Here is a 15,020-nt window from a genome sequence, read left to right on the forward strand (position 1 = left end):
AAAAATTAAAGCAGGTAGTTCTAGTAAAGGCATGTTGTTTCATGAATTATTGGAGTACTTGTAATCTCTTGTGATTTCTGTTTCTGATGTGAAGTGGGCAAAAGCAGATATGATAAAAATTCAAAGGTTCTGGAAAAAGAGCAATAAAATAATTTAAATATTTTCATTCGAGAGTATTTTGAAATAGTAGGAGCTCTTTTTGTTTAGAGATAGAAGTGAAAGGGGGGGGAAATAATGAGCGACATATGAGAAAGCTTTAGGTGCTTCTGTTTTAATCTTATGCTGTACTGTAGTAGAGATACACAAAAGCAGGAGAGCTGAAACTAATAAATGGATGCATTTGCCCACAAATCACAGAATTAGGCTGTAGCACCCAGTATTTAAAAGGTTTATACAAAGAAACCGGGATTGATATGCTTAATAACACCTTTACACTTGTATAGCTAGAACTGTATAAATTTTCATGCCTCAAAACATCACTAAGCTGTGATCCAGATAGAGCCAAAGGAAGAATATTCCTTCAGCATCATGAATATTAGTATTTATTATTTCTGGTAGGTATGACATACAATACATTATATTTGACTTGGAAAAGTGGCTGTTTAAGATCTGAGTATGCCTGCTTTCTATACACATTGTCAATAAGCTGAATGAAATATAAAATATTGGTTTTGTCATGAGAAAGTAGGTGGAGTTATCAGCATTCCACTTGGGTTAGAAGAATTTGAGCATAACGTGGATGGTCTTGGAAGGAAGAGGAGGTAGGAACTGCAAACCAAAGAAAAGCTAAAGGCTGGGCTTTACATTGTGACTCACCTCTCTCTCCTTTTTGGCCCTGGAGTTATTCCCCATGGCAGTTATGAAGTTGAATCAAAAAGATTCCCAAACCTGAGGATTTGCAAGTAAAAGTCTACTCTGTATCACGCCAGTCTTGCATATTTTCTTTGCTACTCTAAGAATAATGGCATTCCTGTACAGATAGGCACTGTGTAGGGCAGCAAGTGTTGCTGTAGAGACAGTTACAAACAGAATGTCCAATCAAAGTAAAAGGAAGTCAATTCATGGCAGTGGTCTCTTGCTCTTTAACCCGTATCTTAGCTTGTTCCAGTGTAACTGCTGGTGTCTCAGATGGCTTAGCATTGTATCTTGCAAGTCTTAAAGAGGTCTCAGTTTGGGAAAAGCAAAAGTCAGCAGGACTTCAGAAGATGAACACATAAATGTCATCCTCCTGTAACTGCTTTCAAGTATGTGCCTGCACAAAAGCAGCTCATAGTCCTCTTCCTCTTATGGGGACACAGTGCTTCTCTGAGGTGAGGTAAACTTAAAGTCTAAACCTGTTTGCAGCTTGGGCATTTCAGTGTGGGGGTGTTTCCTAAATATAATTTGCATTTGTCTGTGCCAAAATGTATTTATAGGTTACGAAAACACCAGTAGAACTTTTTTTGCTGACAGAAGTTTCACTGATACTGTGCAGAGTAAAAATACATTTTATGATTGTGAATCCATTGGGTTATAGTAAGTGTGGGTGTCCATTAAGGAACCCTTAGTGCTACTACGAACAGTCTGCTTGTTGTTCCTTCAGATCCATATTCCTCTGCACAGACTAATTCCTGCTGCTAGAATAACAATGAAGATAGAAAGACTAGCAAATAAAGAGCACAGTCATTGTCCTAATTCAAAAAAGCATGTAGGGCTTGAATACTGTGTTCTCAAAGAGCTATGCCATGCAAATAGAGCTACTTGTACGTGGTTGCAGAAAACAAACCAGTAAGATAGGCTGTGAATAAAATAAATCAAATAAAGTATTTTCATTTGGTGTAGAGATGTAGAATATTATAGCTGAACAGCCAAAAAATAATCCATAAATCTGTGAAAAAAAAACTGAATCGTGGAAATATTTCAAATTCAGCAGGGCACTCCAAACACTGAAATTTGTTTTGCCTCCATATAGTTGGAAGTGGGTGTGTGTCTCACTGAGGAGAAGCAGGGTGAATGCTCCTCTCTGTGCCATCCATTAATCAAATTTCGTTTTCACACTCAGCTGTGTAAGGTTGTGTAGATATTTGCAGTGTGACCACCTGTTTAATTTGATGTTAATCTCCTCAGCAGCTGTGATCTTACTTACCATCAAGGCCACAGAAATCTCAAAGGTAAATTTAAGAATACAAAGCAACAGCATCGCAAAGTTTGTCACCTTAGAAGTGAAAAGATGAACTATCTATTCCTACTATTATTCCGACTACCAAAACTCTATAAATGTTCCCGTTTTTACTGGTTCTGGAAGGAGGTTTAGGTTAGGGCATGTGTATTAGCTACCCTCCCACCTCTTCCCAGTCTTTAAAGGATCAATGGTGTGACTGTTTGGGATATTGAGCCATTTCTGTAAAATGACCGTGGTCCTACTGCCTTGTATTTTTGCTTGTTTTGTCTCCATTCATGTGTCTCTCTCTCTGCACTTCTTGAGACTTGGTCAGCTCTAGAAGACATAATGTGAACCTATTCTGCTTAAGCAATATTTTTCATGTCAGGTACTATATGAAGATGGTAAATATTGTGTTAAGCTTAGGTCAACCCTCATATCTTAGGGAAATGATACCTGTGCACACAAAGTATCTCAGAATCCTTCCTGAACAGATTGTCTTCAGACTGATTAAAATAATAGAGGCGGTGCCAGCTGTGCTGGGCACACAAGGACTCTGTTGTTCATTTTTGAATTAGTCACCCTCATGTGGTTCATGATCCTTAGCTCATTGTACAAATACACACCACCGAGATGAAGGCACCAATATTTAATACTCCCACGTAGCCATTTAGTAAGATAGCTAATGGACAGAAATACATCTTTTCTCTATGAATGTAGCAGAAGTATATAACTGTGATCAGTCCTGAAAAACTCAGCTAACCTCATAACTGGAGCAGGTTTTATTGTATTTAATAGCCTCAGGATGCATATAGTAGGTGTATTAGCTATTGCACTTTATTTTATTGAGAACTCATTGACAATCTGATTTATCAGCAAACTAGGCAATGCTATTTTTCATAATGTCACTGTATCATGGAACCAGTATTTTTGAAAATATGATTCTCATTTTCTCTTTCTAATGTCAAAGTGCCTGAGCTATTGGTCTTTCTGATAACTGAGAATTGCAGTAATAAATGTGTTTTGGCCATTGAGGTCAGAAAATTATGAATATGTAAAGAGATAAACATGTTTGAGGATGCTTTTGCCAGCTCTTATGAAGTGTAGTTAAAATTCTAATGGTTTATGTTGCAGAACTGTGAAATGACCTCAACATAGACTTGGAATTTATTAAGTAAATAATATAATGATATATTGCTTGGCCTGTTGGTCCTATCAATCAAAACTTGTAATTTAATTTTAAGTTATAAAGGATAGGAAGGAAGATGTCAATCTATCTAGTAAGCATCTTTAATGGGAATGAGAAAAAACTCCCATCATCAATTTAAACACAAAGATCTGAAAAGTAACTTACCTGAACTATAATGTCTATGACTACAATGCAGTTCCTGTAACCATTGTTAAGTTTTCCAGATACTTTGACTCAAACTCTGCATTGGTGAGGAAACAAGGTGTTATTCATATAAGAACCTATTAACACTTCACATCTCTGCTAGTACTTCTAAGACGTTGCTGTTTAACAAAACCAGAACATTGCTTAGGGAATGATTTTTTTAAATCTTCCAAAGTGATGGTGTTATACTTTATATGGTCTGCAGGTTTTTGTCACACAAGGATGATTTTAATCAAGTTTGAACAGGGCTTCTATCTGATCTGCCTGGAAGCTGGAAATATAGTATCTATGTGTAGGGTCTCTTTAGAAAAGTAGTTTTAAAAACAAATTATGCTACAGAGACAGCGATTTTGTCCAAAATAAAGGCATGTGTAAGTCAGCTGTTTCTGTTCTTTATGGTCTGTGTTGCTCAGTTCCAGGAATAAATCAAGAAGCTCTATAGTTGGAGGCTATATAAATTCAGAAAAAACGTTCATCAAAGACAAGAAACAGTTGATACGTATGAGCAAATAGATCAGAACACTTCTCTTGTGATGTCAGCATTCCAGCACAGTCTGCTGCCAAGGTGCTTATAGCAGTAGTGGGATAGCCCTGATGATCTAAGGACTAGGCAAGGTTTGTAGAGTCACTATCTTCATAGGACTATGATAGATGAGAGGAGTAGGTGAGCCTTCACATCCTCACCACATCTAAAGCAGAAGTAGCAAACACCAAGAGGCTGAAAACAATTTCTGTGAGATTGTATAAATTATGTTGCACAGTTGAGGAGTGGGAGACTTTGTGAAGAAAGTTTAAGGAATGTTGGAAGAGAGCTAGTGTATTTATATGTGGCTGACATGTCATGAAGGGTAAGGATTCAGGACTGGTCTGGAATTTTAGGGAGGACACCAAATAATCATCTCAGTGGAAGAGATGGAGCAGGAGCCTGATTTGAAGATGAGAAAGGGTTGATCATACTTGAACATGGTTTAGATCTGTTGGAATATCTGTGTGGTAAATTACAGAACTGCAATTAGCATCCAAGTACTGGGATTATAAATGATAGCTTTTCCTTATGGATACTACTAAATAGATATATGTGTTACCTAACAGAGTGCTGGTAGAGTTTAGCAAATAAGCTTCTGTCACTTGGTCTGTTATAATGGCAGGAAGTCCAAGTGGATTTTTCTCATTCTTTATTAAACGTTGTATTTCCTGCATCCTAGATACAACCACTGGAAGTGGCATCTGCAGTTAGCACACATTTTAACTGCTTAAAGCATCCCCTATATTCTTGTCCAGTTGTATTTAATCTCAATTTAGTGCTTCACTTCTGGAAGCAACACAGTAACCATCCAGAAGTATAAAGAAAGGCTTGATTTCATGCCTGAGGTGTTGTGGAGCATGTACAGATAGCATAGCCCTCAGCACAAGCATCAGGCAGCTTTAAACATGGTCCTAGTACCTAACTGAAGTGAGTTTGTGTATAAAAATGAAGTAAGCCATTTATCAAAAAACCCGTAAGATCCTTAGTTGTGTATCTGGCTGAAAGTATCAATATCCTGACATGTCAACAGAGCTAATAAGTACTGCAGTATTTGTCCAAAAGTCCTTGTACTTTTTTTTGTTGAACTAAACACTTTGGCTGTTTGGATTCATCAGTTGCCTGTGTCCCGTGGTGAGTCCAGCTGAGTAGGCCTGCCCTGACCAGTGATACTCAGCTCAGCTGTCTTGGCCATTTTCTTTGAAGCTGGAGGAAGAGACATCGTCTGGTTGTAGATAGAATACAAGAACAGAAGCAAGGAAAGCTTGATGCCAGCTTGTTGTTCTTCTGTAAGGAGCTGGAAAGGAACTACACACTGCAAGCTAAGGGAGGCAGAGACTGTGTACACAGCCAACCTTGAGAGCAAAGAGTAACCTCAGGGTAGGATGAAAGGTCCACCTGGCCTAGGATCATGCTTCCAGTGTGGCAAACAGCAAGCTGGAAATAGTAGAAAGCAGCACAGTCAAAGTGACATTCCTTCCAGCCTGCAATGATTTGCAGCTTATGTTCTCTCTGGGTGGGATGTGCTAATCCTTAGTAGGTACTGCAAGACCCTCCAGTCCCTACATTGAGCCTTTCCTGCCTGAGACAGATTTTATTGTTCCTGCAGTTCTATGAGGAAAACTATCTTCAGGAATATGAGTATTTGTATCCTACAGAGCAGGAGCAATGGGTTAAACAAGCTCACAACAGTAGAATTTACTCTGTGGGCAAGACAGGATATGAGCAAAATGTCTTGCATATAATATCTCAGGTTGGAAGGGACCCATAAGGATCATCAGGTCCAACTTGCATGTTGCTGATCTATCAGATTTTCACATATAGAGCCTTCTTCACATACCCAGGCCAATTCTGCAGCATATACTCAGTGTGAATGATGACTCTAAAAGAGGTGGGAAGAGTCTGTCCACAAAAAAGTGTGTATTTGGGGATGTTTTGATTCTCTGAGTGGCTGTTCTGCTACTTGTGCAGTAGAATGTTATGAAATCAGGTGCTACATTCTGTACAGCTACATAGTCCATAATACATTATCAGGTTCAGTTTGCATTTCTGTAGCTGGACATTAGGAACATTTTGTAATTGGATAACAGAATATGGAAGGCAAAATTGAAAGTTCTTTAAAATCTGGCAAAAATTAAAATCAATGAAATGTTTTGAAAGGAGCAATTCAGAAATTGAGGTTCAGCTTGAAAAAGTCAAAATAGTGTGAGAAAAAGAAATGGTACTTGCAGAGCAAGGGCCCTGGGCAAAGGTCTTTTAATGCTAAATCACTCAACAAAAGTGTCAAGGTAAAACTTGCAGCTCAAATTATAAGACTGCTGAGAATTGTAGGAAAGTCATTACTTACGAGGTCATTTTGGAAATTTAAAGTGCAAAATGTAACGATGAAACAAACATAAGTATGGAGTATTCTAAGCAGTGGGGAAAAAGCAGTTATGGACCTTTCATTGGCATCTGGAGAGTCACTTTGGCAGGTCAGAGATTTTATTCAATATATTTAGAGACTGCATTAGAGACTAGTGAACTGCACTGCTAGGAAGAAAGAAAACAGTAATTTTGGTATAAAGAAAAATATACACAGATAGTCAATTAGTAATTCATCCATATAGTGTAAGATCTCTGTGAGAGAAGATGGCATTGTGGCCTTTGTGATCAACCTCTAATCTCAGGAGCAGTAATCGGGCAGGCTGATCCAGAGCAGAGCATTCTGAAAGTTGCTGCTGCTCAGGCTGGCAAGAAATTGCTGTCAAAGGACCTCAAAATTAGTGCTGTCAGTCTTTCTAGATATCAGTTATTCCTGTGTGGTTGGATGAAGGGACATGTGTTGAGTGTCTTGGCAGAATCAGTGAGGAATTGCAGGGTTGGGGATATCTAGTCTGCTAACAGTCCATCAGCTCCTCAGTAAACATGCTGTGATGTTGAAGTGAAACCTGGAGATTCCATTCCATGGCAGTTCTCCATAAACTGAGAGGCCAGGCTACTTTGTTCTGTTGAGTTCATGCCACTGATCTGCAAAGAAGCTGGGCATCTTTGGACTTCTGGAGCCTCAGAGTCCTGGTTGTTGTTATTCTGCCTCATAGGCTGAAGCGTCTGAAGTCTAGACACTTGCCTTCTTGTTGGGTTGCCTAGGAGCCCAGCAGGCAAGCAGGAGGGAAACAGGCACGTTGTAAAACCTTTCTGCTGTAATACTGCTTTGGTTTCATCAAAATCAAATAATCTCTCTCAGGTATTTCAATCTTGAATTGTCAGTCTCACAGACAACCATCCTGCCTGGGAATTTTCACCTGGCTTTTCATGGATGAACTTGTTTTCAAGACAGTAGCTCATAAACTTAGCGCAAATATAAATATCTCATGATAAGTAGAGGAAGCATATCTCCTGTTTATAATTGGATGCAAATTTCCTTTCCTACCTTGACATCTGAGAGTTCTCCTGTATAGAGCTTTCAAGGCCATAACTGATCTCTGTGTGGAAGAATTACCAGTATTTTTAAAGATTCATCCTCTGATATATTTTTCAATACATATATTGATACGACTGATAAGCAGGTATTTTTGAGGACGGGAATGAGCTCTGTAGGAAGTAGTTTCATGTCAGTATTATATTGTGCATTTCTTTTCCTGGTATATTCTATATCCTATATTATTTATATCACTATGAGCATGTATGTCAGATTATGTGCTCAATTTCAAACTGTTTAAATAGCTTTGCAAATAATAATGGGGCTAGAGGGAAGAAGAGCATAAACCTGAAACTACTATATATTTTATTTCTAGAATAGGCAGCCTCAGCACATGGTGTCTTTGATTGTTTTTTAATTGCTTCTTTAAAAAAAAAATCTTCCTTGCTTATTTCATGCTGCATCTTCTGTTATCATTAGACTTAGTAACTGATGGAGGTTTCTTTACTGTGTTATGAAACAATTGTAATGTATATATGCTGGGATTTTGGATGAAAAAACATTGATCTTCATCTTGGAAAAAGCAATGACCATGTACCTCATCAAAGACAACATAAAATTTTATATCAGTGATAAAACAGGGCACAGAAGAATGCTAAATGTTCTGAATAGAAACTGCCTACACTTAGTCTGATGGGAGTTAGATTTGAAATGGCTTTATGTCTTGTATGTTGCATTTCTGTGTTTCCTCTGGCATAAATTGGTCTTGTCTCTAAAATCTGAAGTCAAAGTCTGATTGTATGAACTCACTGTGTCGGTAATGATGGGAAATCCTAGCCCAAAGGTAAAGGGTTTATAAAGAGTTGTTATTTAACTGTTCAATCTGAAAGACACACTTCAGAAAAGATGTGGAAAATAATAATTTAAAGTTATTTAAATGGTTATGAGTAACTCTCTAAAACCTCTGACATTTGACAAGACATGAAATCCAGCAGCCTTTATTATGTTGAATGCCAACAGGAAGACCAGTTGGATTTCATGATACTAAAGGTCCTTTCCAACCTAAATTATTCTATGATATCCAATAAAGCCAGGGGAGCAGCTGAACTAGCAGCCATGTAGACAGACACTGGAATCAATACTCAAATATCTCAATTTTTTTTCTGAATGGGAGGGAGAAATAAATAAGATATCTTGTGCTTCCCACTCAATTGGTTACTGATACCCAGCACCCCATGAGGTTACGTGGAGTTACCCAGCAGGACAGAACAGACAGTGCAAGTTCAGCTCTGCTGCTCATCTCTGCATTGATGCTTGTGAGGACACTGAGGAAAAACAGGAGGTATCCAGTCCCTGTCCTGTCCTTTGCTGGCAGCACCATAAAGATGACACTCATCACTGTGTCTTTCTATAAATTCATGTTGTTAACAGGCACTTTGATAACATCATTTGAGTGGAAAATGTTCTACAGTTTGAAAATCATATGTCACAATCCTGTTTGATATCATGGGATTCTTTTCAATGTAAGAAAATATTATAATCTTATACATTTTTTAGTATTATTATTGCATACTTCAACAGATTTGTGATTTATAAAAATGTTTTTATTCAATTGCAGTCTTCTATTCCTGTCAACTCTTTTGGTTACTGCCCATTGCTGTACTAATATTGATGTAACAAAATGTAACCAAGTCTCACTACTGTAATAGTTATTGTCTTCCTTTTAAAATTGCTAATTGCAGAATTACAATTTTATAATTTATTTTTGCAAGAGAAGAAATTTTACTACAGTTAGATAAAATTATTGGCTCTTATCTGACAGTTTTGTTTCATCTCTATTGTAAAAATATTTTCTCTATTTTATATCTCAGTTAAGAGCAGATTTAATGCAGCTTTCCTAATTAAAAAAACCCACACTGTTTAGACTGGAATTTGACCAATCAGTTAAGCAAGAGGAAGGTATGTTGAAAATAGATTTATATTCTAAATGGAGACAACATAGAAATTCTGCAGTAATTTAATAAAATTTCAATTAAAATTTATTCTATGAATGAATTCTCCTGTAGCCTGATCAGGTATCACAGGGTGGATGCAGATGGGCTACCAAAATGTGTTACAGAAGAAGGTGAAAGCAGTATGTGATAGTTTTTGGAAAATTTATTTGTCTTGTCTCCCACACTGACAACTTAACTATGTGCATTCCACGACTGATGAGGAGGTGCTGCTGGTTTTGACATCTACATATGAATGAAGTGGTTCTTAAGTATTTCTTTTTTTCTCTTTCAGTTATTGCAGTGGATGTATGTTAGATCCAGACTGCGGTCTCTGCTACAAACTGAATAAATCAAGTGTTGTTGAGTCCTCATGCATTCCTGTTGATAAAGATTCTACAATGAAAGCAGCTTGGGGCAGGTATGTAACCAGTCAAGATTTTTTAGCCTTGTGCTCTACAGAGAGTGTATTTTATGCTATTCAGAACAGTTTTGCTTTTACAAAAAATGTTATTCTTAAGATGTTTGGGAAGAAGAAAATAACTTGGCATTGTCAAAAATGGGTGATTACTTTCTAACATAAAGAAAAGCCTTGACCCTGATGTGTGCAGCCCATTTGGTGTAGTCTGCCACTTAGGAAGTATGGCAAAAGTACACTAGAAATGAGGAAAATTACCTTTACTTAATGTTTTCATTCATTTGAGGTGGCATATTTCCTAGTTATATACTTAAAGCCACCTGAATTAATTTTCTTTTTGAATGCATTAATTAAACCACACTTTTAATATTGGCCTGATGTGGTGTCCTGTTAACCCCGTGATTCTGTATGTTCCCCCTGTTCCTTCCCTGGCTTTGGCCTCTCCCTCAGTTTCTCCCTATTTGTTCTGTACCCCAACCCCACCCAGGGCCCGCCCCTGGGCCCCTGACAAAACCACCCCGCACCCAGACCACGCTGTCTCTCTACCTCTGAACATTGCAGGGACAAGATGTGATTAAAGCCATGTCACACCCTCATGAGAGCCCCTTCTCTGCCTCCTTTACCCCCACTGCGTTGTGACGCTGCTGGCTGCCGGAGCCAGATCGCGGGGCTGTCCCAAATGGACTCCGGGATGCGACTGATGGCATGGCCCCAGGAAACCCTCACTGAGCTCTCAGGGAGCAGCAGCCTGCTAGGCAGAGTCCAGAGGTTGCAACAGCCTACTAAAGAAACAATTAGCTCAGCTGAATAAACGAAAATAATCAAAATCTGAAAAGTTCAAATTGTCAAAAGCATGGGTTTTGGCCACAGATTTCTGTGGTTCTGTGCCTGAAAGGGCTGTCATGCTGTATGTTGCACTTGGAGTGTAAAAACATGTGCATTCATAGGTGCAACTGCAAAATATATCACACTTCTTAGGCAGCACAAAGATTTCCTGTGAAGTCACAGTAACTTTCAAGTTTTCTGAAGTACTGACCATTCCTAAGGAATGGCTTTGTGAGTTGGAACATTGTCTTGTAAAGGCTTTATGAATACTTCAGTAGTGATTAGGGCTTGGATTAGGATTTAGAATGGTTCAGAGTCACAAGGGAACTATGCAATTACTTCTGATAAAACCACCTCACCATAATTCATTTCAGCCACTCAAATACCATTAATATACTTAGGAAATAGGCAAAGGTTTGTGTGGTGGTTTGGGCCTTTTTTTTTTCTTTTTTTTTAACTTTCATACATACTTCCCAGAATTTAAACCCAAGTGTCTTCATGGCAGTGAGTCATATTGGACAGCGGTTGAAATGTATGAAAATATCTACCAATTGTAGAATCATTAATTTAAAATTACTCGAAAATTGCCCTCATTTTGATTTCAGTACCGTTAGGCCTAGTAATTCATTCCAGGTGCAGAAAAGAGAAGCTTGTATTTTTTGTAATCCTAATTTAAAAGCACTGTGATCATTTTGGGGCTATTAAATAACTGTGAAAACTATAAAATCTCATCTGGCCTGCTTGTTCTGTGACTAACTTCAATGTCACATTATGGAACATACCTTGCATATTGCCTGATACCCAATGTGATCTGCAGCACGTGGACTCTCATATATCTCAAGGTAACAGATGTAGTTTTATATTCCAAGTCAACATTCATTTCCTGTATGCTGTAGTTTTAAGTAACTTGTCTGTAATTAGCAGAATCACACTAGAATGCTGGAAGACATAGAGGGAAACAAAAACTAGTTATGAATAGTTGATAGATAAAATTAAACTTTATTTCATTAGCTAGTGTAATTGTTTAGTGTAGTAAATGTGGGCATAAGCAATTTTTTCATATTCATGATTGAGTCTCACATAGGCTCTTTGCTACACAGCCTATTGGAGCAAATTAGATAGGGAAGAAGAAATACTTCCTTTCCATATTGCAAAATGCAGTATTTCTATGTTGTGCAAGAATTCCACAGCATGAGGACCTTGCTTAAAATCTTTCAAGAGGAAATGAAACAACTTTAAATTTGTTATATTGGTAGTCACCATAGTGAAAATCCCGCCTTAAGATGGACAACCAATAAAATACCCACATTTCTTTTTGAAAATATTCATCATCATTTCTAGTGTTTATTTCGTTAATTTCTCTCTTGGTTCTACCTGGTCTGTGTAATCAGGGAGTTTTCAAAAAGCTGATCCTTCAAGCTGTGAAATGTCAGGTGTCACTTTCTGTGCCTTCCAAGCCCTGTGGAAGAGGGAGGCATTTTGCCTTCTCCTTTTCCTTCTCCTCCTCCTCCTCACAGATACATGTATTTCTGCTTACTGGCCCAGAGGGAATCCCCATAGCTTTTTGTTTCCAAGGATTCACATTCACATACCACCCCCCAACTCTGTTTGCGCAAATCCTGAGTCTGTTTTACAGCAAAATCAGTCCCACAAAGCTGTAGGATTTCCCTGCTAAGGGAAGATTGCTGCAGGGAAAACAGCATACATTAGATCCCCAGTTGTGTTGTGTCTCAGAGCCGCCAGAGGTGTCTGTATCTCCCTGGCAGCACAGGGAGAACAAGTGCCTGAGACAAGCTAACAGCACTGGTGAAGGAAATTGCAGCCCTTTCTTTCACAAAGTTACTTTGTCACAAAGTAGTCATACAGGGGCAATTACTTTAAAAATACATGGCATGATGGTGATCAGAAAGTAGTTTAATAATTTGAAAGATGATTTTGTGAGCTATGAACAGCCATAATTATCAGCAGCTTCTTTTGTAACTCCTGTGTATCCTGATGGCTTCATGCCATCTGGTATTAGATGGATGAGTTTAAATGGCTTAAAGCCTCCAGGGTTATGCTTGGCTCATGGAACATCTATTTTGCCATTAATTTTGCTCAGGAGAGAAGAAAGACCTGAGCTCTTTGTTTGGGACTTACTAGAGCTCAGATATCTGAGCATTAGCAGAAGCAGCAGCTCTCACGATGCTGATGCAGGAGTTAGAGAAAGCTTCTCCTGGACTCGGGCTGACAGTGCCATGCAGAGCATTTCACTGCTGCTGCGATCACATTTTGTTTATGATTTTCCTGCAGCCATGGAGACGTGCCTAAGGCCACACCATATGATGTGTGTGCACCCACATAGGTCTGCAGCCGTCTGAACCCCAACTGTCCTGACATTTGCTCAGGAGCATACCTATTCTTGATGTGTAACCTACCACCGAGGTGAGAAGTGCTCAGAAACATTAACAGAGAAGGTCTTATAAGTTTTAAAGCTCTCTGCAGCCATGCTGGCTGACATAGAAAACTTCTGTTTATATATTTATAGCTTTGCACTGTTTTTCACTGTTGTTCCCAAGGTACTTTGGTAACACTGATGTAGTGGTCAGTGCATTTTATTCACAATACATGTCCCCAGTGCCAGCCAGGTGTACTAGACACCACCTCTATTGTTAATTGTATTTATTTGGTTAAGGTGTGTTCTACATTGAGAAGTTCTGGGGAGGCGAGGGGAGAGAGCATAGACTTCAGTCTCCTGTGGCTGCCAGCAAGGCTGTTTATGTTGCTGTGGTTGTCATAGAAACCCAGGGAGACAATTAAAGCATCCACATATTTTTCAAGAAGAATATAGCATTTGGGTTCTTTTGAATGTAGGGAACTCAGTGGCTGGCAGTGGCCCTGGGGGAGAGAGACTGCGCAAGAATAAATCTGACTGAGTCCAAGTCAGAGCTTAAGCAGCATGGGTAATGTGCAACGAGTGTGTCTGTAAGATCATACATGTACCACAAGCAGCAGAGATGTATTTTTTAACATAAGTGCAACTGGTATGAGAATAACACAGAGAGGAGTGTCTTGCCCAGGGCACCAGCACAGGCAGGTGCTTTGCTGCCCTTGGTACTCCTGAACCAGTTAACAGAGTAGCTGTTGACATGCAAATCTTGCTGCCTCCAGCTCTGCCCAGGGACACATAAAGGATGGTTTCAAGACAGTGAGCAAGAATATTCTTAAATTATTCACTTTATAGTAAAAGAAGAAGAGCTGTATCTTTTCGTTCAGTGTGGTCTGGGGGTTCTGTGTTGGGACTCTGCTCTCCAAGATTTAGGGAAGTTTTGCACTTAGCAGTAGCACAGAAAGGCTTGCAGTTCTGTTCTTCATGAACATTGAATTATGAAATCCCCATGAACTTAATCAAAAGCATTATCTCACTTTTACAGATGAGGATGCAATGAGAAGGTTCCACTATGAAGCTCAGGTGGCACAACAGAGGTCATGGGCAGAGTCCATCTCTCAGCCAGGACAAAATGTGGAGGGCATTGCTTTCAGTGTTGTTCTTTCTGAACACAACCCAAAATCTAGGGTTTTTTCCCACAATTACAGTATTCAGAGAAATTCCTCTATTGAAATTTCTGTGTGTGTGATTGCAATATTCCTAAAGGTCAGCCAAGAATGAAGAAACTTTAAATTGCATTAATACCCTTACAGTTGAAAGAATAACTGCAAGGGAAGGAGGTACTTACAGTGCCTTGATGTGACATTAACCTTGACATGAGTATGTTGTCAAGACGACAGCAGGCCCACAACTGAGCTAAAACGCTCTTATGAGCAGCTCTGAGCAATCTTTCTCTGGAGGGAATGATGTTAATTTTATACAGTAAACAATTATGAAGAAATAATAACATCAGCAGCAGATCAGAGACAAGCCTAGAAGCCATCCTGTCCACAAAATTAGCTGGCAGGTCTCCACAGTCCCTGAAGGAGAATGATTGGGAACAGAAATCTATAAAGAGAGAGGAGCTGAGTGATTTGCTTTTTTCAGCCATTTTTATTAACTTCGTTAGAGGAACATCTCCCTGCCACGGGAGTTTAATGCTTTATGGAGAATCCTGCTTTTGTCCATACAAAGAAGCACTCCCCTCTCTAAGGGCAGTCAGTGTGAAGGCGAGAGTGCAGAAGAGTTCTGTCTTTGGGAAGTTCTGTTTTCCTCTAGCCAGTGCTCTCCTGAGCATCGTCCTTCCATGTAAAATTAATGGCATGTTTACAGATGCTCATTAATGCTGTTATGTTTCACTGTGCTCCTGTTCTCATACTTGTCAGTTTGCTGAGGGGTTTAACTGTTTAATCTTGGAAACCT

The 15,020-nt window shown here is 39.0% G+C and overlaps 1 protein-coding gene across 2 annotated transcripts in view; it reads left to right on the plus strand.

Moving 5' to 3' along the window:
- The window catches only part of SLC2A13 (solute carrier family 2 member 13), a 153,658-nt gene that overhangs the window by 113,813 nt on the left and 24,825 nt on the right, over positions 1 to 15,020 (plus strand). For both annotated transcript variants that reach the window (XM_068995095.1, XM_068995088.1), the window contains exon 7: positions 9,743 to 9,868. In XM_068995095.1, the coding sequence (XP_068851196.1) occupies positions 9,743 to 9,868 (126 nt within the window). The remainder of the gene's footprint in view (positions 1 to 9,742; positions 9,869 to 15,020) is intronic.

Source organism: Aphelocoma coerulescens, chromosome 1A (assembly GCF_041296385.1).
Source record: "Aphelocoma coerulescens isolate FSJ_1873_10779 chromosome 1A, UR_Acoe_1.0, whole genome shotgun sequence".
Taxonomy (NCBI): Eukaryota; Metazoa; Chordata; class Aves; order Passeriformes; family Corvidae; genus Aphelocoma; species Aphelocoma coerulescens.